Raw genomic sequence first — 25,097 nt, forward strand, 5'->3', positions numbered from 1 at the left:
CCGCCCTGTGGAACACCCTCCCATCAGAGAGAGATAAACAACTACCTGACATTTAGAAAATACCTAAAGGCAGCCTTGTTTAGGGAAGTTTTTAAACTGTGATATTTGATGTACTTTAATGTTTGTTGGAAGCCGCCCAGAGTGGCAGGGGAAGCCCAGCCATATGGGCGGGGTATAAATAATAAATTATTATTATTATTATTATTATTATTATTATTATTATTATTATTATTATTATTCCAACATCTTCTCCTATAAAAGTAAATTACAGCTTCCAGAAAGAACGTGGAAACTTATTTTACATGTTACCATTTTATTATAGACAGCTTGGCTAAAGAACCACAGTGTTCACAATCAGGAAATTACTAAGTATAAACCAGCTTCACAGCCCGTCCGAAAGTAAGTAAAAGAAAACATTACACAAAGAACTTTGCTTTAACTGGACGGAGGGGGGAAATCTCTTAATACTACACTAATGCAGAGTTCCTGGGGCAAGGAAAGGGGTTATTAACATTAATAGATGCTACTGTAGGATGCAATGTTTTTACAAAATAAAACTTCATACAGATGACAGATACTGAAAAAAAGGCCACGACAAAATATATTCAGGGTAATTTGTTCCACTTTGTTGCAAAGTCTAACGAAACTTAACTTGTTTTTGAATGCTTTGAATTAAATATGCATATGGGAGGGGGAGTAAAAGCAAGGCATGCTGGGATTTATTCACATTTCTGCCCTGCTCTGGTATAACGTGGGGCTCAGTCACTTCCCCCCCCCCTGCCTTTCCTCCCTGAATTCCGCTGCCAGAGGCTTCCCCACTTGGACCAGCTCACTTCCACTCTTGCAGCTGAGCCTGGGGAAAGGGGGCTTGAATTTATCTGAATGCACAAAGTGCTTTTCTTTAAGATATTCATTTAAAACATTTCTAGAGCACCCTTCATCCACACAGATGCCAAGGCAGGACATAATGGGGACGATGAATAAAGCTATTCCAGACAGATACAAAAACAACCAAAAAGTAGAACATCAACTCTCATAATGCCATAGCAAAATGGCATTTTGCCATCTTTCAGAGGCAGGATGCCATTGAATACCTGCTTGCAGATTTCCTGGCAACATAAAGCTGTGGGCTGTGTAAAGTAGGCTGCTGGAAAAGATGCATTTGTGGTCTGATTCTGTGGACGCTTCTTATGTTCTTTTTTATATATTTGCATTTCTATCCCACCTTTTCCGCCTATGAGCTCAAGGCGGTGTACGTGGTTCTCCCCCTCCTTGTTTAATCCCCACAACAACCCTATAGTAGGGTTAGACTGAGAGGCAGGGACTGGCCCAAGGTGACCCAATGGGCTGCATGGCCAAGTGGGGATTTGAACCCCCGTCTCCAAGGTCCCAGTCCGACACTCTCACCACTACCCCACCCTGCTTCTCTCATGTTCTGCAGTAAGGCAGGGCACATCATCAAGACGGGTCCCCTGTTTCTCAACCAGGACTAAGACAGAGCGAGCATTACATTTGTGCTGTCCCACAAGGAGGAACTTGCCATTCCCATGTATGAACTTACAGAAAGGAGTTCAGACATTTCTGCCTCAACTTTATGTCAACAAGAATTCCAGTATCAAAAAGTTTCCATTTAAGAATCCTAAAAGAAGCACTGGTGCCATTAGTTCAAAGATTTTTTGTCTCTTTTTTTTCTTTTAAAAAAAGCTTAAATAAATTACAATTATTAGCTTTGGCAGGCAAACTCAAAGCTATATGAGGAGGAAAACCCAAAATAATTCCAGAAATTATCTTATGAATCATCAACAAAGTAACAGTTAAAGAACAGTTTCTGTTAAAATAACACAGGTGCAGGCGTCAACCAGGGAAGCAGACGGTTCAATTTGTGAAAAGCTGTTCAGAGGAGCCTGTGTTTATGAAGTCTATTCATGCACAAAGAATTAACAGCTTCATTCAGCTGATTTTGCATTATCCGTTTGCTTGTTTGATCTTATTAAACTCACTGTATATTTTGAAAACATGCTGCCAATGGGGAAGGGAGAGAGGGGGAAAAATCAGGATTTAAATACCAATGAAAAAACAGTATTTTGGAAGACTGGGGGACCATATGAGGGATCATATACTCCTTTAACTATGAATACTTTTTAAAGCCAAATACTAAAATCACTGCACAAATTTAAAATACAGCACACTTACACTCTCTTGCAGCTTCCCTCCAGATGTTGGTGGGCTCACAACCCCCATCACCATAGGCAGCAACGCCAATGGCCAGGGATGAAGGGAGCTGGACTGCAGCAACATCCAGGTGGCTGCTGGATGGATCAAGGGAGCACTTTCAACAGACCTTCACTGGTATTTCTGAAGATGGAATCCTACCATCTACAAAAGTACAGAATCAAAGAACTGTAGAGCTGGAAGGGATCCCCAAGGGACATCTAGTCCTACCCCCTGCAATGCAGGAATCTCAGCTAAAGCATCCAGGACAGATAGCCATCCAACCTCTGCTTAAAAATCTCCAAGGAAGGAGATTTTTAGTAAGAATCCATCGATTGGAGTCCTACCCTCCAGAGCAGGAGAAAACAAGCTTCTTCCCTCTTCCATGTGACAGCCCTTGAGATATTTGAAGATGGCTATCCTATCTCCTCTCAGTCCTCTCTTTTCAAGGCTAAACATACCCAGCTCCTTCAAGCCCTCCTCCTAAGGCTTGGTTTCCAGACCCTTGATCATCTTTGTCTCCCTCCTCTGCACATGTTCCAGCTCGTCAACATCCTTCTTAAACTGTCATGCCCAGAACTGGTGCACCAGTATTCAAGGTGTGGTCTGACCAAGACAGAATAAAGTGATGAGGGAAAGGTAAAGGGACCCCTGACCATTAAGTCCAGTCGTGACCGACTCTGGGGTTGCGTGCTCATCTCGCATTATTGGCCAAGAGAGCCGGCGTACAGCTTCCAGGTCATGTGGCCAGCATGACAAAGCCACTTCTGGCGAACCAGAGCAGCACATGGAAACGCCGTTTACCTTCCCGCTGTAGCGGTTCCTATTTATCTACTTGCATTTTTGACATGCTTTCGAACTGCTAGGTTGGCAGGAGCTGGGACCAAGCAACGGGAGCTCACCCCATCGCGGGAATTCAAACCACCGACCTTCTGATCAGCAAGCCCTAGGCTCAGTGGTTTAACCCACAGCGCCACCTGGGTCCATTAAAGTGATGAAACACACTGTAAATTTATTGTTTTTCTAAAGTAAATGTTTTACTGTGTATGTTCTACCTTTGTCCATCTCTCGTTTTGTTTTTCTCTTTAATTCATATTTTTTAAAAAATGGAGATGTGATGGGGTACAAACCGGATGCAAAGAGATGACGATCAATGGCCTACAAACATATTGGCAAATAGTGTCACTTTAAAAATGAAACTTTCAAATGGAATGACCAACTGTCCATAACACACATTCATAGAATAAAAGGAGTAGATTGCACAATACATGAAAACACCACAAGAGATAACCTGAAGAATAAAGAAGATTGCCCAAATCAGATAGCTCAGTCAGCAGAGCATGAGACTCTTAATCTCAGGGTTGTGGGTTCAAGACCCAGATTGGGCAAAAAGATTCCTGCACTGCAGGGGGCTGAACTAGGTGACCCTCATGGTCCCTTCAAGCTAAACAATTATATGATCAAAATATAAAAAAAAATATAAAAAATGTCCAGTCGCACCTTAGAGACTTACCTGAAGAAGTGTGCATGCACACGATAGCTTATACCAAGAACAAACTTAGTTGGTATCTAAGGTGCTACTGGACCATTTTTAATTTTATATATATATATATTTCAACTGCATCAGACCATCACGGCTACCTACCTAATTCTATGATCAGTTGCACCAGGAGATGGAGGATGTAAACTGAACTCAATTACTGAATAAATAGCAAGCCTCTGTGGTCACACTAGTAACTTGAGCTACCTGGATCCATGTAATCGCCTCAAAACTCTCTCACTAGCTCTTTACTTACAGCCAATGATGTGTGATGGAAAATTGCTTCATTCTTCAAAGAAAAATTGCTTTTCACATGCTAATTATTAACAATGAATGACTGTCAATTGTAAATAAATATTGGCAGTTTCAATTTTTTTAATTTTATTACCGTATCTAAAGATCTGGCACACAGAAGATGGAGCAAGCTTGTTTTCTCCTGCTCTGGAGGGTAGGACCCAAACCAGCGGCTTCAAGTTATAAGAAAGGAGATTGTGAATAAACATCAGGAAGAACTTTCTGACAGTAAGAGCTGTTTGACAGTGGAACTGTCTCCCTTGGGAGGTGGTGGACTCTCGTTCCTTGGAGGTTTTTAAGCTTTAGTTGAGATTCCTGCATTGCAGGGGGTTGGACTAGATGTCCTTTGGGTATACCCTCCAACTATACAATTCTAGGACTCTAATAAATACAAATAATATGCTCTATGCCAAGGGTCAGCAAACTTTATCATCAGGGGGCCGGTCCACAATCCCTCAGACCTTATATTTTGAAAAATATAAATTATAAATACCCTACAAGCCGGTCCCGCAGCTACCTCCGGCCCTGGAGGAGGAACGCACTCTGCACGTGCTCAGGAGCGTGTATCGGCGGCGCCCACTCATCGGCGCTGTTGACGAGCAGCAGCCACTCCATCAGCCCTGGCAGCAGCACGGAGCTCCCAGGCGGGATGCCCCCCCGGCTGCGGCCCGTCATCCGAGGCCAGGTCTGTGGCCATGTTGCGCACGCAGAGCGCCAGGCAGGTGGTGCGCATCTCACCCTCCAGATGCTCCAGTGCAGCCACTGAGCGCGCCAGCAGTGCCGACCGGGCACCAAGCTCCAGCTGAAGCCCCACAACGCACCCGTCACGATGCCCATGGCGCAACCCAGACCTGCCGGCTTCTCCGTCCATGGCTGCGCCGGGTTTACCTCAGAGTGCCGGTGGAGAGTCTTCGTATTGGCTCCAGGAACTTCCTGCAACCAATACGAAGCCGCACCAGCGTCGCCGCCTGCCCAGAGGTGTCTGCGGCTGCAGATTGGCTGTAGGAGCTTCCTGCAGCCAATCGAAGCCATGGCAGTGTCATGGAAGTCAGTCCCCGCGCAGCGAGGCGTCCACAGCTTCTTTTCAAGGAAACACCATGCCGCACCGGTTTTGCTTAAGGCGGGGACTGACCGAGCAGGCGGCAGGGTCTGTGGGCCAGATTTATGAGCCTGGTGGGCTGCATCCGGCCCCCGGGCCGTAGTTTGCCGACCCCTGCTCTATGGCATGCAAACTAAACATTTTCTGATGCAAGCTAACTTTTCTGAAGTGAATTAACCTAATTTGCACAGAGAAACTGTCCAGTTCAACATTTTCTGGAAAACACACATCACTGCATATAGCAGGCTGTGCTTTTGAATTGTGTGGATGAATTTGGGGAGAGACTGCAGGTGTGTAGGATTTTACTGCAGATTTCTTTTGGGGTGGTGTATGTTTATTTTAGTGTAGTTTATACCGGTAGAGAAGGAGGGAGAGAAAGTGAGCCGCCTTGAGAACTTCACACCAGAAGACAGAATATAATTTCCCTAATTACAGCTAGGTAGCCGTGTTGGTCTGAGTCGAAACAAAATAAAAAAATTCCTTCCGTAGCACCTTAAAGACCAACTAAGTTTTTATTTTGGTATGAGCTTTCGTTGGTCTTTAAGGTGCTACAGAAGGAATTTTATTATATAATTTCCCTAAATAAAGAAGAAGAAAATTCTTGATACATTACAATAGCTTAACCCTTTAATTCCTATTGCAAATGGAATTTTAAAATGCATGGCATTTTTAAAATAGTACGGCAAATGAAAAATACTTTCATGTTGCCTTAAAATTCCTGGTACTCTGAACACTTATAGAGAATTCTCTGGTTTACTTTAGCAAAAGACCAAATGTGTATACTTCTCCTCCTACTTTTTGTGGACATCTGATCATTTAAATTCCGCCACTACCTTTATAAACAACAGGAAGATGGGGCTATCCAAAACAAGCTGAATCAAAGAGTCACAAAAAGCCTAAACTCCAATTCCAAAGAATCACTAATACGGGAGAATGCAGAAAGACACACATTAACGTTGCCTAAACCTTTGAAAGAAGTTTCAAACTGATGAAACAGCCCAAATTACACACAGAGAACACCACTCTGTAATATACATCAGTGTAATGGAAACTTTCTTTAAAGTTTTTTCAGTCTCAAATGCTGGGTGGCAAAGTCTTTGACAAAACTAGTGCTCCCTCCCACCCTCCCCACAGCTAACAAATCTCCTCCATTCATTTTAAGAGGAGTTTGACCATCCAGTTGCATAATGCTTTAGGCAGTACTTTTATCCCACATTCCATAATTAATATGTTGAATGACAAAATTTAGAGGGAGTAATCGGGCATCTATATAATAATGTCCATGTTGTCCCTGCGTCCAGATGTCCCGTGTGTCCCTGGGTCACTGCGCATGTGCCCCAGGGATACAGGGATTGGACAGCAGAGACTGCGCGCGCGCACTCTCCCCCCACTCTGCCTCCTCCAACCGCCGCTCCCGCCGGGGTGGAGGCCGGCGAAGGCCTCCTCACAACCCTCCCTGGCCGTGAGGAGCGGCGGTTGGAGGAGGCGGGGGGGGAGAGTGCGCGCGTCCTTCCTGTCGGCGGCTGGGGGAGAGGAAGGAAGGAGGAGAAAGCGCCGCTTTCTCCTCCTCCGTTCATGTCCCCCTGCCGCCGACAGCAAGGACGGGTCCCAGGGTTCGGAGAAGCGCTGCGCAAGCGCTTCTCCGAACCCTGGGATGTCTGCTTCCTGTCGGCGGCTGCGGGAGAGGAACGGAGAAGGAGAAAGCAGCGCTTTCTCCTCCTCCGTTCCTGTCCCCCTGCCGCCGACAGCAATGACAGGTCCCAGGGTTCGGAGAAGCGCTGCGCAAGCGCTTCTCCGAACCCTGGGATGTCTGCTTCCTGTCGGCGGCTGCGGGAGAGGAACGGAGAAGGAGAAAGCAGCGCTTTCTCCTCCTCCGTTCCTGTCCCCCTGCCGCCGACAGCAATGACAGGTCCCAGGGTTCGGAGAAGCGCTGCGCAAGCGCTTCTCCGAACCCTGGGATGTCTGCTTCCTGTCGGCGGCTGCGGGAGAGGAACGGAGAAGGAGAAAGCAGCGCTTTCTCCTCCTCCGTTCCTGTCCCCCTGCCGCCGACAGCAAGGACGGGTCCCAGGGTTCGGAGAAGCGCTGTGCAAGCGCTTCTCCGAACCCTGGGATATCTGCTTCCTGTCGGCGGCTGCGGGAGAGGAACGGAGAAGGAAAAAGCAGCGCTTTCTCCTCCTCCGTTCCTGTCCCCCTGCCGCCGACAGCAAGGACAGGTCCCAGGGTTCGGAGAAGCGCTGCGCAAGCGCTTCTCCGAACCCCAGGATTCTAGCGCCCGTTATTGAACGGGCTGAAAACCACTAGTGTAATAATATTTTGAGAGAGATTACCAAACTTCCTCCAGAAACCATGGTTCCACATGTGGTTCTCTGAGGGCCTCTAGTGGCCAATGGCAGAATCACATCCCACTTCAGTAATGGAGAAAAACCATCTCCCATGGTAACATGGGGAGGGAAGCATGTGGTTCTAGATGAGAGGTTCCCTCTCTGCTCCATCTCCACATGGCAATCTGCAGAAGAGGTGCGCAGGATTAAACTCTAAGCAAGATGCCCCAGGGTTTCACCTCCAATTTTGGGTTGTTTGTTGTCCCCTCTCCCCAGTACAAGATCCCATGCCTCATGAATGAGGCTGCTGTTGGGCTGGAGCCTTTCCCACTTTATTGTGGATTTTCTGGATTATTCCCCAAGAAGCCATCAAAGTCCAGCTGACTGTTTGATTTTGGCTGCTAGAGCCGGAAAAAGGGGAGGAGGCAGTGGGGGAGCAGAAGCAAGAGAATTAAAGTGAAGGGTTTTTATTTGTTGATTTCGTTTCTTTTCAGAAAGTGAATATAATAGCAGGGAAGAGAGCAATTCAGAAGCTATGAGTGAGACCAGGGGAAAATCAGACCGTAAAGAGAATGAAAAGCAAGCTGTCTGTTTGGGATGCCAGGAAATGAAACTCGGGAAACACAGAGAGGAAGAGGAGGAGGAGGAACTTTCCAGCTGATCATGGGGACTTCCTGCCTGGGCGGCTCTAAGAGGAAAACAAGGCCTCCATACCTGGTTTCCTCGGGAAATTCATATGGAGTACTCCTGCTGTTCTGAGAAGATTCATTGTCTTCGTTGTTTTCTTGGCTGGAAGGCAGGTGGGCAGAGCGGTTCTGTTGGCTCTCCCACTGATGGGCAATATTGCTAATAGTTAATCGTTTCTTTTCCTGAAATGAGATACAAATATACAGTTTGAGAAAAGAGTTTGCTAAAGTAAAACAAAATGGCATTCTGGAAACCAAGATCAAGGAAACAGAATTACTGTATAGCAATCAGACAAATTATGTTGATTTCAGTTGACTATCTGTTTGCTCTCAACAAGGAAATCATAGAATTGTAGAGTTAGAAGGAACCACGAGGATCATCTAGTCCAATTCCCTGCAATGCAGGAATCTTTTGCCCAATGTGGGGCTCAAACCCACAACCCTGAGATTAAGAGTCTCGTGCTCTACCGACAGTGCTATACTCCCATCCTAAAGTGCTATCAGTTTTTCCATGGAGAAAAAAGAAGACTAAGGGAGGGATGTGGCAGGGGTTTATAAAATCATATTTGTGTGTGGGAAAGGTTGAAAGATTTTCCCTCTCCTTCCTGAGGAAGGGACTAGAACTCCTCAGAGTCATTTGATGAAGCCCATAGATTCAGAACAATAGACAAAAGGAAGTTCTTCTTTACACAATGCAGAATAAACATGTGGAATACAATATGTAGCGATATCCACTGGCTAACATGTCTAGAAAATGGTATATAAGACAATTCTGTAGATTGTTCCATCGGTGGCTTTTAACCATTGGTGGCTTTTAACCTTACAATCAGAGGCTGCTAGACCCTCAATGACAGTTGCTGGGAGTTTGTGGGCTCCCCATAAGCCTGTGAGAAGTAGAATGCCATGACCTGTTCCAGAGGAGCTCTTGTGTTCTTATGGGTAAGACAGTAGGAAGCATGGACAGACTAGATCAAATACTCTATTAGCAGGAGTCCCCAGTTGGCCAAGTTCTGCAGACCCCATTTTTCAAAAGCCAAGCCATGCCCCCCCTACATTTTCAAATGTTGTTATCTCTGTGGTCGTTTTTGATATGTGAATGGTTCCGCCATACTCTCCAACATGTCCCAGAGCAAAGCCAGACTGTGCTCCCACATGAGTCACATGACCCGCACAAGAGCACGGCACCCAAAAACAGGATGTCCCATGCAGTTGACGGGTATGTGCCTGGGTGGGTTATGCGACCCACCAATAGGGAGCCACGGCTTTATAGGAACATAGGAAGCTGCCTTATACAGAGTCAGATCACTGGTCCATCAAGCTCAGTGCTGGCAGCAGCTCTCCAGGATTCTCTCCCAGCCCAACCTAGAAATGCAGTGGATTGAACCTGGGACCTTCCGCAAAAAGAGCAGATGCTTGACCACTGATCATTCTTCCCCTGCGATGGAGGATGCCATGTGGTTTGTTTCCAGCAGGGAAGGAGCAGCCATAACAAGGAGACACAGCTCTCAGGGGGGTGGGATAAATGAAGGGAGGGAAGGGCCCGGGTCTCTTCCATTTGCATCCTACAAAGGCCACCGCTTGGTACCTTCAGTAAGGTCTGCTTGTGGCTTTCACGCCTCTTCTCTTCCTCTTTTCGTAAGGCAACAGATGCCATGCGCCTTTCTTCTTCCTGGGTTAAAATAAAACAGAACACTTTACTGTAAGACTCATGACTATACTAGTCAGACTTTGCAAAGAGCCAGTCCATTGCAGGGGTGGAGGGATCTAAAAGTAACAGGGAAGTCATACTGGATTTTGTAAAAACACTGAAGTCATGAACAAGCTTTCAAGTTCCACAGAGCAGTGTGTCCAGCTGCTAAGCAAAAAACAAAGAAACAAACCCAAAGTATCCCTACTGGGTGGACTGTGTAATTCAATTAAGAGAATTTAGAATACATATCTTCCAAGTACAAAGCAATGCTCACAACTAAATCAAATATTAAAAGGTTAATAATAATAATATTTATACCCTGCCCATCTGACTGGGTTGTATAAAAACATAATAAAGTATATAAAAACATCCTAAAACATTAAACATTTAAAACTTCCCTATACATGGCTGCCTTCAGATACATTCCACTGGGAGGGGGCCACTATCTACATAGTGAGGGAACCACCAAAAGGCCCTCGGAGCTGGACCTCCATGTCCAAGCTGAGCGATGGAGGTGGAGATGCTGCTTCAGGTATACTGGACCAAGACCGTTTAGGGCTTTAAATATCAGCACCAACTCTTCAAATTGTGCTCAGAAATGTATTGGGAGCCAGCAAAGATCCTTTAGGACCAGTGTTATATGGTCCAGGCAGCCACTCCCAGTCACCAGTCTAGCTGCCGCATTCTGGATTAGTTGTAGTTTCCGGGTCACCTTCAAAAGTAGCCCCACGTAGAGTTTCAGAGTCATTTCTTTCACTATAAAGTTGAACTAGACCCATTATCTCTCTTCTGGGAAGTAAATAAAGCTATCCTCTATAAATGGCTAATGATCCATCTCCTTACAGCTGAGCAAATGGAAATAGTCTTTCTCTGGAAAAGTGAGCAACAATCTACCCCTCCAAAGGTGGTATGACAGGAAGCTTTCTCTGATAAACTTACCCAATGATGTAGCCTAGCCCAAAGTGAAATAAAAAGTGGCAGGTTCTTATATTAATTGCAATCCAGGAGAACAGACTATCTCTTTAACGGTGAGGTCATCCTCCAGGTATTATTTATATTCTTGACATAGAAGGTAGTTTTTCTTTCATTTGTTTGTCTCTTTCTGTGGGGGCTATTTGTATTCTTGTGTCTTTATGTAGTACAATAAGCTCACAATTTATGCAAGGATTGGGTTCAATGGCAGGTGGGATTGCCCATGCCATTTCCCCCCTTTCAATTTTTTAATATTTTTTGCCATGCAGTATGTGTTAAGTATGTGTCGGGGACCCAGGTGGTGCTGTGGGCTAAACCACAGATTCTAGGGCTTGCTGATCAGAAGGTCGGCGGTTCGAATCCCTGTGACGGGGTGAGCTCCCGTTGCTCGGTCCCAGCTCCTGCCAACCTAGCAGTTCAAAAGCACGTCAAAATGCAAGTACAGTAGATAAATAGGAACTGCTACAGCGGGAAGGTAAACGGTGTTTCCATGTGCTGCCCTGGTTTGCCAGAAGTGGCTTTGTCATGCTGGCCACATGACCTGGAAGCTATACGCCGGCTCCCTCGGCCAATAATGCGAGATGAGCGCGCAACCCCAGAGTCGGTCACGACTGGACATAATGGTCAGGGGTCCCTTTACCTTTACCTTTTATGTGTTAAGCTGAATGACCACAAGTTACATGTGCATAAATTGTGAGTTTACTGTACACAAAGGCTGGTTTCAAAAACAGCTTACCATGCAATTGGGACTGCTACTTCATATTGTGTTTATTTATAATATTTATATGTTGGCTTTCTGCTTTAGAGTGGCTTTCAACAAAAATACCAGTAAAACTAAAATGCAGAATATAAAATGCAACCTTAACAACAGTGAAGAGAAGATGCATCTTAACTAAAGGCCCAGTGCCTTTAGTTCCATAATTTGGGAGTGGGGGAGAGGGGGAGCCCGCTCCAGCTCTACCTGCCTAAATTCTGAAAGAGCCAACAGCCAGAGAAGAGCCTCAGAAAAATGATCTTATGGAATGGGAAGCTCATACTGACACAGACAGTCCTTCCGATGCCTTATTCCAAATATAAAATCAATATGTGTAGACCTCACTCATTATGGGGTTGTCATTAAGACAAATCAGAGGAGATTGCTAAGCATTTTGGATATAGAAAATAGTATAAATATTCTTAGTAACTGTAATAAGTTTTTTTAAAAAATAATAAAAAACACAAAACCTGTTGGCACTGTGAATCGTCTGGTTAAATAAAACTCCTTGCTTATTTCAAGGTTTAACCCATCACAGAGTTTTCCCCACGGAGTTTCTCTTACTGTGATCTTCTTCATATCCAGCTGTCGGAGCTGCATCATATGGTGGAGAACAGTATGCTTGTAAAACACCTCTTGCGCTATCGGGTTGCTATCAAGGGTGATGTCTGAAAGGGATGCAGAATCGGCAAGGCACAAGATGTCATCAAAACTAGGTGAAAAGCAAAAGGAATGGAACACAGGTCACAGATCTCAAACATACAATCATCAATTTCTATTACTATTAACCTTAAAATAACCATTAATATCATTCCACTAATTAGAATCATAGAATCATAGAGTTGGAAGAGACCACAAGGGCCACCCAGTCCAACCCCCTGCCAAGCAGGAAACACCATCAAAGCATTCCTGACAGATGGCTGTCAAGCCTCCGCTTAAAGACCTCCAAAGGAAGAGACTCCACCACACTCTTGGTAGCAAATTCCACTGCCGAACAGCTCTTACTGTCAGGAAGTTCTTCCTAATGTTTAGGTGGGATCTCCTTTCTTGTAGTTTGAATCCACTGCTCCATGCCCTCTTCTCTGGAGCAGCAGAACAGGGCCGGCCCTACGGCTGGGCTGGGTGGCGCAGGGCACCACGGCGCCGGCCTGCCAGGAGGGCGCAGCTTGCGGCGGCCGGTCCGCCAGTTCGCCGCGCAGCCGCGCCCACGGCAACCGCGCTGCGCCTGCCCGCCCGCCGCGCAGCAGCGCCTGTGGCAGCCGCGCTGCACCCGCCCGCCCAGGGAAACGGGGCGGGGGGCGCCGGAGGGATCCGTCGCTCCATGGCGCCAGGGGAGCTTAAGACGGCCCTGCAGCAGAAAACGACCTTTCTCCCTCCTCTATATGACATCCTTTTATATATTTGAACATGACTATCATATCACCCCTTAACCTTCTCTTCTCCAGGCTAAACATACCCAGCTCCCTAAGCCGTTCCTCATAAGGCATCGTTTCCAGGCCTTTGACCATTTTGGTTGCCCTCCTCTGGACACGTTCCAGCTTGTCAGTATCCTTCTTGTACTGTGGTGCCCAGAACTGGACACAGTACTCCAGGTGAGGTCTAACCAGAGCGGAATACAGTGGTACTATTACTCCCCTTGATTTAGATGCTATACACCTATTGATGCAGTGCAGAATTGCATTGGCTTTTTTAGCTGCTGCATCACACTGTTGACTCATGTCAAATTTGTGGTCTACCAAGACTCCTAGATCCTTTTCACATGTACTGCTCTCAAGCCAGGTGTCTCCCATCCTGTATTTGTGCCTTTCATTATTTTTTTGCCCAAGTGTAGTACTTTACATTTCTCCTTGTTAAAATTCATCTTGTTTGTTTTGGCCCAGTTGTCTAATCTGTTAAGGTCATTTTGAAGCGTGAGCCTGTCCTCTGGGGTATTAGCCACCCCTCCCAATTTGGTGTCATCTGCAAACTTGATCAGGATGCCCTCAATTAAAAGTAACCAGTAACAATACAATTCTTCCCATCAAATAGAGAAAGGTGAATTGTTGCAATAACTGGTCAAGGTTTTTTGACATATTTGGTTTTATGTGACTTTTAAACTTAATGGGATGTTTCAGTTAACTTTTACAATATTCCCTGGTTTTCTGTTGTAAAGGTTTGAAATGTGTGAATTGGGTTATATCCAGATCTGGTCCTGAGGGATGTCATATCAGTTACATCTATCATTGTCATGGTTTCAATCACTCAAATGTTTATTATGGCTGAGTGACCAATAAACAAAGCACCAATGCTGTTAGGAATGAAATATGCTCAGGAGAGGGCTGACTGTTTCAATTGTCCTTTAAAAAGAAAGAAAGAAAGAAAGAAAGAAAGAAAATATATTTCTTTCTTTTTATCAGTAATTTATTAGAAGAATTTCATTTTTAAAAAGATAGATTAAAAAACAATCAGAAAAAAGAAAAACATAAATAAAAATAGAAAAGAAAAATACTCACATTTCCATACATTAGTATACAGATGTGTATAGTCTTATTATCCTATTGCAAATATTTTTTTATGAATAACCTAATATATTCTTAGTAAATTCATTCCAAATATCATTATATTTATCCAAAGAAAGCCTGTGTTGCTAATATTGTCATATTGTCAAGCCACTGATTAAGGGGAATCCTATCTCTATTGTTCCAGTATCAATCTCATAGCCACCATCAGGGCACGTAGAATCCATTTTGACTGTCCCATTGTCACCTTCCATACAATAGGTATATAGGTCAAAATAATGTTCACCTCTGAAAATCTTAAATTCCTCCATAACTTACTATTTATATAATCCAATACTTTCTCCCAAAACTTAGTAAGTGTGGGACATTGTAAAAGCATGTGGGTTCAAAGAAGCATTATCCATTTTACATCTCCAGCAAAGGGCTGCATTATCCCTTTTTATACAAGCATAAGGGAGTCCAATAAATTCTATATAGTATTTTCTGCTATGTAAGCCTTAATTTTAAAGATCCATCAATACATCCAATACAGAAGGTAAAACACTTTCCCACTGTCTGGGTAGCAGTGAACATTCCAATTCTTTATTCCAATCATTGCTTAAAGTCTGGATATCAAATTTATTTATTGATAATTGCTGGCTTTTTAGTTTCTAATGAATTATCCAATTGTTCCAGTATTTCATGTGTCTCAGATGCTGAGAAGGCCGCCGGGTCAAACAGAGTTATGAAAAGATGTTGCCACTGGGCCACAACCAGTGGATGGTATTTTTCCTCCCAATGCATTGTACATATAAACTTCCTCATCTATCAGTTGGTCCAAGGTCAATTACCCTTGCTCCCAGGGTGGATTTGATTTAAATCAAATTTATTTAAATCACGATTTAAATCACGATTTAAATCAGTAGTCAGTAAGGCTTGAATTAAATCATAGTTTTCTACATAAGACTAATTCTTGCTGGTATAACTTTAATATGCTGGTAGATGAAGATTTTTAGAATAACAACTTTTCATATTAGTTTTTTTATCCCCAGTTTAATAGGTTAATCATTCATACTGTATTTGGACAACTTTTCTGTTGTACTTAGGAAGGAGAAAAATAATCATTACCTTAATAATAACAATTTAAATAGATTTATTCAACTGAAACAATAACATTACAGCATATGTTATTTGCTTAAACAAACATCCAAACAACAGCTAAACCCTCCAGCATGTCATCACAGAAGAATGACCCCCTCCAACGTCACAGCACAAGAATCAGTTAGCAAACTCAGGAAAGGGCCATTTAAGTTCAGCCCCAGTCTAGACATTGCAGTTTTCTTTTTCTAATTCACAGTCTCCCCTCCCCAAGTACAGAACCACCACCACCACCACCTAGCAGAACTTTGCTAGAGAGAAACTGGGACACTGGAAGAACGATGTTCAGTTACACTGAGCAGAAAGTAATTCTCACTGACTGCAGGGTTTACATCCTAAAGGCAGAGCAATATACCTCTGCAGTCTTTCAACTGCTGAGCCCAGCCAAACACTCCCCCACCCCCCAAAAAAGTTAAATCAGGGTAGGATTTATGTATCATTCAAGTGAAACAAAACAAAACAAACAAACCATAAAGGAGGGTGGGGCAGATTAAGCTGGAGTGTTTGTAGATGTCTAAATAATGCTGCCCAATCCAATCTATGGAAGGATATGCACTGAATGTGAAGTTTAGGTTCTCAGCACTGTTGCAATACATAAACTCCTAAGTACTGAAAACTCCACCCAGCAAAGTGGCACATATCCTTCCACAGGTTAAACTGCAGCCAACAAGCAACACTTTCACAACAAAAGAGTTACCGTTTTCACTTATTTCAATTAGTTCACTTCCCATTCCACTTCTCCAGAACATAAGCACAATAAAACAAACAGCAGTAGTTCCACGTGGTTAAATTCCACTGAGAGCAATTAATAAAACCCCTTTCTTGCCTCCCCCACCCTCCCAATGTGTCAGTAATTGCTGCAATCACAGGCTGAATATCCTGCAGTGAGGCATCGCTGCAACACGTAATTGCCTGAGAAAGGATGTTAGACATACTAAATTGTGATCAAGGAGGAAGTGCATCCAGGAAAAGAATACATACAGTACACTAATTTTGAAAACAGGCTTAATTAAATGCTGCAGCCAAAATTATATAAAAAACAGAATAAAGGAGGGGGGTGGGGAGAATAAGATTCAGAAAATGTATTTCCTTTATTATACTCTTATAAAAGAAAAGGGTGTGTTACTCCTGACTTCATAAGTAGGTTCAAGAGTAGCATAGCAAGGAACAAGCAGCATCTTAGTAACTAAAAAAAGGATGTTCAATGACCTGTACAAATGGAAGCCTGTTACTTCAATTAAAGAAACATCAGTTTACATTACAGTCTGGAGCAAATATAAATCTAAACCCAGTTAGGGCATTTTTTTAAATAATGAGAATAATAGTGATTCACAAACTGACTCAGATAATATAGACTCTGCAGTATCAATATCCGGACTTTCTACGTAAGTATGGTAATAACATATTTTAAAACAGAAGAGAAACATTTCTTCTCTGTGCACTTAGAAAAAAAGATTAAAGGTTTTGCTAAATTTTGGTTTCATAGTTGTTCTCCTTCTCCATATACTGTAACATTTGTCAGACAGTCAGACAAAAGTAACCACTGGCAAATATTTAATTTAAAATGGATAGTGGTAGTAAGTGAGGCACTGAGAAAGCAAACAGATTCTCTCCCCGCCCACCAGCCGTTTCTGCTTACCGAGATATATTGTTAAAGCTGAGGAACAGACGTTGGAGGCAGGGCAAAGTATCCACATCTTTCTAGAACGAGAGAGAGAGAAAAACCAAATTCAGCATGTGAAGGACAGCATGCTCTACATGCTCTTGCTTCTCTGGAGAGTGAAACATACCTACTGCAATTTACTGTAACCTTGCTGCAGTGGCAACTGCTATCGAACACGCAGCTCCATCCCTCTATGGTGCAGGTTACAAAGGAGTGTTTCAGTGCATAGATCCTCTTGGAAAATAAGCTGGACTGCTTGCAATAGAAAGTGTTGAGAAAAAGAGAGGGGGAGACGCAGCGGCAGTAGATGCTGGCCTCTTTTTGAGCAGGCTTCCCAAAAAAGGAGCTGAGGTGCTGCCTCAGCGTTTCAGCTGCAGGGGGAAGTATGCCGCTATGAAACAGCGAGCAAAATAAAATCCAATTTTGTAGTCATGCTGTTGTCTAAAGCATCAAAGTGCTAACTCATGCATGTAGCTGTCCAACCAGCAGCAAGAAATACTGAAATGTGCTCTGCAGACATTTCCCTGCTTCAAGTAGGTTAACGAGTTGGAGTCCCATCACAGACAACACAGAGATGCACTCCAGATCTCACAAAATGGTTATCAGTTTGTAATGCACAGCCTTTGTGGGAACACAGGGAAGGTATATTATAGTTAGTATTATTATTGTTGTTGTTATCAATATCAACAACCACAACAACCATATCACTTTAACAATCCAGCCAAGTCTTCCATGAGTCAGAGAAGTTTATTTTTGCCATTGCCACCACCAAACTGATTAGTCAGTGGGTGAGGCAACTCTCCAACTTTCAATTACAGTACTGTAGTGGATACAAATACACCAAGATGATGTTGATAATGATGGCAATGATTTATTAAATTTATATACCACCCTTCATCCAAGGATCACAGGGCAGTTTACAATATAAAAACACAAAAATTTATAACATAGTAACAAACAAACCAAAATAACCGAGGGGTTTCCTTGGCTTTCAGGAGCTGGACAAACAAATATATGGGTCATGATATGGCCCAATCCATGGTGTTTCTCACCCACATCATGATAGGCAAGATTGTTGATTTTCTGGAACACACAAAAAAACACCTTCCCTACACGATGCGAAAAGCAAGACTCATGTCATGCAGATGTTTCTCTCTCACCACCACAAGGTCTATGCTCAAGATAACAAGGATTAGTTGCTTCTTTAACAATTGTCCTGAGCACACAGTCTAGATGGCTAATGTAGCAAAAGGTTGATTCTTACAGACAATGCAGCAACTTCAATCTATTTATACCTTAACTCTCTAAGAGAGCTGGATAAACTCCCAGAGTGTCTTACAAATAAAAAAAAAGTTCTTGCCCTCAGGCTTAGAATCTAAAAAGCTGTGATATTCAAGGGAAAAGGGTCAAAGAGGGGAAGAAGAAAATGGGCAAACTCTAACACCAAATTCTTAATGTTATAAGATCCTCAGGACCAGCTTAGCACATCGTTGTGTAGAGAAAAAAACAAACATTCCCAGCAAGGAGGAAACTATCACAGCAACGAATGGCCTGGACAATTTTGTCCCTCTCTGACGCACTGATTTTTTACTCAAATGGACTTCATGGACCACCTCTCTCCATATGAACCAATCTAGACCCTGCAATCATCATTTGAGACCCTTCTTCATGTGCCTCCTCCATGAGAGCACACGAAAGCAGGCCTTTTCTGTGGTGGCTCCCCACTTGCTCTCCCCAGGGAGCCTTGCCTGGAGCCTTTGTTACATATCTTTAGGCGCCAGGCGAAAACATTCCTCTTCTCCCAGGTCTTTGGCTAATTAAACAATTTTTTAACTATTGGGGGAACATTCTCTCTCTCTGGCCTTTCCCTGCTGTCCAATTCAGACCACCACCCCTTTTCTCTGAGGCATGCTCTTCTCCAATCCTCCTTTCCTAAAACCTATTCCTTTCCTTGGTGTATGGATATCTAACCTCTGCTTCTCTCTGCTCTTACTCAAGAACAATACAGTTCAGCCAATGGCAGAGACCTTCTGTCTGCCCTGACCTTCCATGACCTTAAGATTTCAAGGCTTGCAGCAATTCAAACATCCCTTAGGTACATCCCTTTATAGACCTTCTGCAAAATATGTATTCATAGGCTCTCTCTTCAACTGAAAACTATACATGACAATAATACATTGATTTTTTAAAAAAACACCAAAAGAAACTGAAATTTCTTTAATCAAATTTGTTTTAAAATTCCAGGAGCAATATAGTGTTTTTTTCCAGAGCAAATGGATTCAGTTCACTTACCACAATTCTGATCTGATTATATCTAAGATTAAGTTCCGTCAGTGAATCTAGTCCATTCAGGTTTTCAATGTATGTTAAGCAATTCCGGGCAAGATTCAGCACTCTGAGGTCACTTAAATGGTTGAGATTTTCTATGATAGCAATCTGTAAAAGAGAAGATGAGGAAGAATGAGGATTGTATCAATTGAGCCCTACCCTTCTTCCCCCCCCCCCTCTAAGAATGACACCATGAAACAAGCAGCTTCTAAGCCTGAACTGTGCCTCCGGATCTTATGGAGGTAAAAAAGTGAAATGTTTATGATCGCACCCCTATGCACACTTTCATGGGAGCAAGCTCCACTGAACACTGTAGGACTTACTTCCAAGCAACCATGCAAAGGATAAGTTAATTGTAGAGCACCAACTACTTAAGAAGCAAATAACTGAAATAATAGGGTTAGCAAGCAGTATAGCTAACATCACACAGAAATGGAGAACAGGAACAAATGGCTAAGAATGAAGTCTGGAACTCTCCAAAGATGGCTTCTCACTAGGAGTCCCTGCAGTGCCTGCTTTCTAAAGAGCAGCAGCATTTATTGGAACAGCAGAAATCTGGGATTCATGAAGAATTCATAGAGATGTTATTTATGAACTTCCTCTGTCAGTGTTAATGGAATTCCTTCCTATCACAGCTTTTCTTCTTTCCTTCTTAAAACCCACGCAAACTTTCTATATATCTGCACAAAACCACACACATATATATGGTTTTATAAAATTATAATGTTAACTGAAGTAGAAACAAAGCATTATATGAAACAGAGCTCAAATATTACAGTATGTTTTGAACACACACAAGATTAGGCATGATTTTCTCAGCTAGTCTGTCATCCTTCCCCAACAACTAATACTCAGGATACTCCCTCTGTACACATGAATTCCTTTTAGCAAAAAGTACCATGAATCTTAATTCCTTTTGAAGCTATTTAAGCCAGTGACCATCAATACAGTTTAAGACAGCAAATTCCATAAGTTAATTATGTATTGTGTGAAGAGGGATCTTCTTCTCTCTACCCTGATCCTACTGGAAATCAACTTCTTTGGCCGGCCTTGTTGTACAAGAAAAAGAAGCATTATCCCCATCTAATTTTTCCACATCGTTTTGAATAAATTGATGGGCAGTTTTGCATGTTTTGGTTGGCTGCCATTTCTGCAAGGCCCAGAGTTCACCGCTGCTCCCAATACCTCAATAGTGTCAGGTCTAAATTGGGGAGGGCTCTTGGGCACGACACCTTCCATGCTTCGCCTTCACCCTGTCCCTCAGCAAGTGAGCCTGCTCATCGCAACAGGTCCAGGAGGGAAGTCTTCTCCATCAGCCTCCTATGGGCCCTTAGCAGGTGCTCAACTCTGCTGATCCTTGATGTACATGAATTGACTAAGGTCACAGAAAATATAGCCATGTTCCTCACCATAGCCATCAAAACCGGGTCAGTTACTAAATGGAAAAAGTGGTCAATCAAAATATTATGTATTTTAAACTATTTCTGGCTGTTAACACATTTTATTATTTTAAAAGGCACATATATGCATTTTCTCTCTCTGCTGTGGTTGTTTTGATAACATATGTTTGATGTTCAATGTCTGTAGACCAAATAAAAAAATTCCTTCAGTAGCACCTTAAAGACCAACTAAGTTTTTATTTTGGTATGAGCTTTCGTGTGCATGCACACTTCTTCAGATACAGTGAAATAGGAGTCCCCAGGCACTTATGTAGAGAAGGGGTGGGGAGGGGGTGGGGATGGGGAGGGGAGGGGGGATCACTCAGGAGGGTGGTGGAAATGATTTTAACTGATTCATGAAGTGGCTCACAACAATCTTCGCTAAAAAGCACAGAACTGTACAAATATAATGAATCAACATGATAACATTAAAATGTCACCTACAGGAGAGATCAATTATTTCATTTATTTGATTCCACTTAATAATTGTTTCTCAAAAAGTAACTTGAAGTGATTTCACAGTGAAACTATCAATAAAGGCCATTACAAAAATTCCCTATGTCAAAACAATTTTATATGTCAAAACAATTTCAAATCCAATACAGTCGCAGATTAGATTTTCCCCTTCCAAGGCTTGTTGAAAAGGTAGGGTCTTTGATAGGCACAGAAAAGAGAGATGGCACCTGAAGAGTAATGGAAGGATACTTCGAGGAGTATGTGCCACCACATACTAATAAGATGGTATCTGATTTTGTAAACATTCAGGTGTGCTCCCCCCAACCCAATGGATGTCTTTTTCTAAATAAAAAGCCCCCAAACACTTTAACTCTTCAATATAGTGAAAGAGCAGGTGGTTATCTAGTCATCTGACAGCCCCAATGAAATGAATGATACGCTAGACTCCACAGGCTGGTGGCATAATTATCTCAATGTAAGATTCTGAAATACTATGCAAAGTTAAGTTCCTTCAATTTGGCAGGTCTCATGAAAACAAAGGGGAGATACAAAGCAGCATTACACCTAAAAAACCAGCAACAGGTACCCCATAGTACAAACTGAAAAAGCATTTATTGCATTATACCTGGTTTCCATGAAGGTCTAAGACATCAAGGCTTACAAGGTTATCCAGGTTTGATATTCTCCTTATTCTGAAACATTCAAGCATTCAAGAAGTATTTTTATTTCAAGGAGGGGAGATTATTCCCATTTGACCCCTGCCCACCACCTGAGGATCTAATCCCAAGCAGAATGCCAGTGCATCCCAGAACCTCCAACATACACAGCTCCCCAATGTGAAGGCAAGGACAGTGGGATTCAACCACAGATCTACCCCTGCCACTAACGTAAATGGTAACGCCAACATGCTGAAGAGAGGCAGAAAAAAAGGGAAGACCTCCATACACCAGCTTGAAATTGTATGGATTCTGGAAGTGCTTAGCAAGAAGGTGGATACAGAACAAGATGCAACAGCAAACTTGGAAAAACAGCAGCTTCCAAGATTTTCGTGCAGTATTAAGCACTCAAATAAAGGAGAGTGGAATTATGAATCTCCAGCAATCTGTTCCTGACTGGCACCAGGAACTCTCCCTTCTCCAATCTAAGGATGGTTAGAAGTAAATAAAGAAGAAACCCCCACTTAATTCATAGTTACTTGTGGTTTGTCCCCTATTCAGACTTGCATTAATAGCCACAACTGAACAACCTCCCCTCCAAGTCTGAGGCATCTCGAGTACGTGGAAGAGGATCTTGCATTTCTCCTCCACTCTCAGCTGGTTCCCGGTTGAGACCAGCAGGAGTGGTAAGTAAAGCTTGGTAAGAGTATCCGGGGGAAATGTTGGGATTTGCAAGAGCTGCTCACTCCTTCTGCACTGTTTGGGGGGGGGGAGAGAAGCCTCACAGAAGAAAAATAAGACTATTTCCTCAGGCTCCCCTCATGCAAGACAGGGCAAAGTTGGGACTCTTTCTGGGGTTAGCTCCTGCTCCCAGACTATCCCAGCCCCTATATCCTCAGATAGTACAGAGTCTGTATTGTGTATAGTTTGGCTTGCTCTCTAGCAGGGTGCAAGCTGATATGAGATATTCTGTTTTCCTATTTGTTTGATGTTTTATGATGTTTTTATATACAGTCATACCTCGGTTTAAGAACACCCGTTTACGAACTATTCGGTATACGAACTCCGCAAAAACGGAAGTAGTGTTCCGGTTAGCAAACTTTACCTCGCTCTACGAACGGAAGCCGAACGGTGGAAGGGCACCAGCAGCGGGAGGCTTCATTAGGGAAAGCGCGCCTCGGTTTAAGAACGGCTTTGGTTTAAGAACAGACTTCCGGAACGGATTAAGTTCGTAAACCGAAGTACCACTGTATTCTGTAAGCCACCCAGAGGGATATTAATAATAATAATCTTATTCTTATTATTTTTTATTATTCAAAGCCAATATGTACATTTCTGCCATCAACTGGAAAAATATGAAGAGCTTATTAGGGTCTTGAAATATGCATGCTGTCGATTTCACGCATGTTGTTTTTTTAAAAATGTATTTTTTATTAAAGATTTCTTGGTTTGCAAAAGTATGTGCAATATCTTTTTTTCAAGTTACATTTTCTACAGATCAGTTTCATTTGTTGAGACATTAGTGTTACATTAGGAAGAAAAGGGGGGAAGAGGTGGGGGGAATGGTAAGTGGGGTGGGGTCGGGTGGCGATGCTTCTATTGTACTTAATGTATGTGTGGGGTTTTGTGTCAGCATTGCTTGTCTTGATGGGCTGTGTATGAGATAAAAGGGAGCCATACCGGGGTGAAGGCGTCTTCTTCTATTTATAATAATAATAATAATAATTCTACCCCGCCCACCTGGCTGGGTTTCCCCAGCGACTCTGGGCAGCTACCAACAGAATATTAAAATCTATTAAACAATAAAGCTTCCCTAAACAGGGCTGCCTTCAGATGCTTTCTAAAAGTCTGGTAGTTGTTTTTCTCTTTGACATCTGATGGGAGGGTGTTCCACAGGGCAGGTGCCACTACTGAGAAGGCCCTCTGCCTGGTTCTCAAAGCTTGGCTTCTCAAAACGAGGGAACCCTCAGAAGTCCCCCGGCGATGGACCTCAGTGCACAGGCAGAACGATGGGGGTGGAGACGCTCCTTCAGGTATATTTGTCCCCATCTCAGTTTGTTTATTGATTAATTTTTCTAGTAAGGCTGTTTCCCATACTATTTGGTACCATTTGCTTACTCCTGACAGGTCCCTCCAGTGTCTGGTTATGATGTTTCTGGCTGCTGAGAGTAGGTGGGTGATGAGTTCTTTGTGATGTGAGTGAGAATTATTGTCTTGAAAGATGTTTAGTAGGGCCAGTTCAGGGGTGATTTCTAATACTTGCTTAGTTACTTTGCATATTTCTCTTATGGTTGTTGTCCAGAATAGTTGGATTTTGGGGCATTCCCACCACATGTGGAGGTATATGCCTGTGGTGGTGCACCCTCTCCAGCATTTTGGTGAGGTTCCTGGGCGTATCAGCGCTAATTTCCTTGGTTTTAAGTACCACCTGTGAGTTTCAGAGTGAGTTCTTTCCTTTTTGTTGATATGGATTTAAAGGGAGGTTTGTGGGATTTTGGAGTAGTATTTTGTATATGGCAGATACCATCCCTTTGCCGTTTCCCTTTGTTGTTAGGAGGAGGTTTTCGAAGGTTGTCAGGGGCCTAGTTGCTGCTGATTTTACTACCGAATTGTTCAAGAGGGCATGTAATTGGTGGTGTGTTAGCCAGGGCATTTGGGTGTCTAGTATGTCTTGTATTTCTTGTATTGTCTTGTATTTCTTGTGTTGATAAGGGTTTGTTATTTTTATAGAAGTCTAATAGGCGATATAAGCCTTTGGTTTGCCGGGTTTTTATCTGGAGGTTTTGTGCTGTGTGATGGACTAATGGGTGGTGTGCCAGGCGAATTAGTGGGGCTGGGGCTGGGGACAGTTTACCTATTTCTGCTTTCCATGCTTTAAGCATGGTCTGTGTGTACCTGTTTAGTGTTGTGGGAATTTTCCTTAGTTTGGGAGGAAAGGGTATGCTGTGGTGCAGGTATTTTCAATTGTGTCCCTCTCCAAGTGTATTCATTGTTTTGTCTCATCTTCTAGTATATATGGGATTATGTGGCGCACCTGGTTGGCAATATAATATGCTTCTCTGTTGGGGATTCCCCATCCTCCCTCTGAGGAGGGGAGGTGCAGGTATTTGGGGCTTATTCTTGGTTTTTTTGGGTGACAAGATAAATAAGTGTATGTTTTTCTGCCATTTACGGAGTTGGGTTGGGGGAATCCAGATTGGGAGGGTTTGGAATAGGTAGGTTAGTTTTGGGAGGGTGATCATTTTGATCATGGCTATTTTGTCTGAGAGAGTGAAGTTTCATCTCTTTAGGTCTTTGTTAATTTCTCGCCACAAGGGGTTGTAGTTGTGGAGGTATAATTTATTGAGGTTTCT

At 43.1% G+C, this 25,097-nt stretch overlaps 1 protein-coding gene across 14 annotated transcripts in view; it reads right to left on the minus strand.

Moving 5' to 3' along the window:
- LRRC49 (leucine rich repeat containing 49) overlaps positions 1-25,097 on the minus strand; it is a 57,473-nt gene that overhangs the window by 23,576 nt on the left and 8,800 nt on the right. For all 14 annotated transcript variants that reach the window (XM_088657014.1, XM_088657013.1, XM_088657012.1 and 11 more), the window contains 6 exons: positions 21,714-21,780; positions 19,158-19,301; positions 16,842-16,903; positions 12,132-12,279; positions 9,737-9,820; positions 8,180-8,334 (listed from right to left, as the gene is read on the minus strand). In XM_088657014.1, coding sequence (XP_088513140.1) covers positions 8,180-8,334; positions 9,737-9,820; positions 12,132-12,279; positions 16,842-16,903; positions 19,158-19,301; positions 21,714-21,780 — 660 coding nt within the window. The remainder of the gene's footprint in view (positions 1-8,179; positions 8,335-9,736; positions 9,821-12,131; positions 12,280-16,841; positions 16,904-19,157; positions 19,302-21,713; positions 21,781-25,097) is intronic.

Source organism: Zootoca vivipara, chromosome 13 (genome assembly GCF_965207765.1).
Source record: "Zootoca vivipara chromosome 13, rZooViv2.hap1.1, whole genome shotgun sequence".
Taxonomy (NCBI): Eukaryota; Metazoa; Chordata; class Lepidosauria; order Squamata; family Lacertidae; genus Zootoca; species Zootoca vivipara.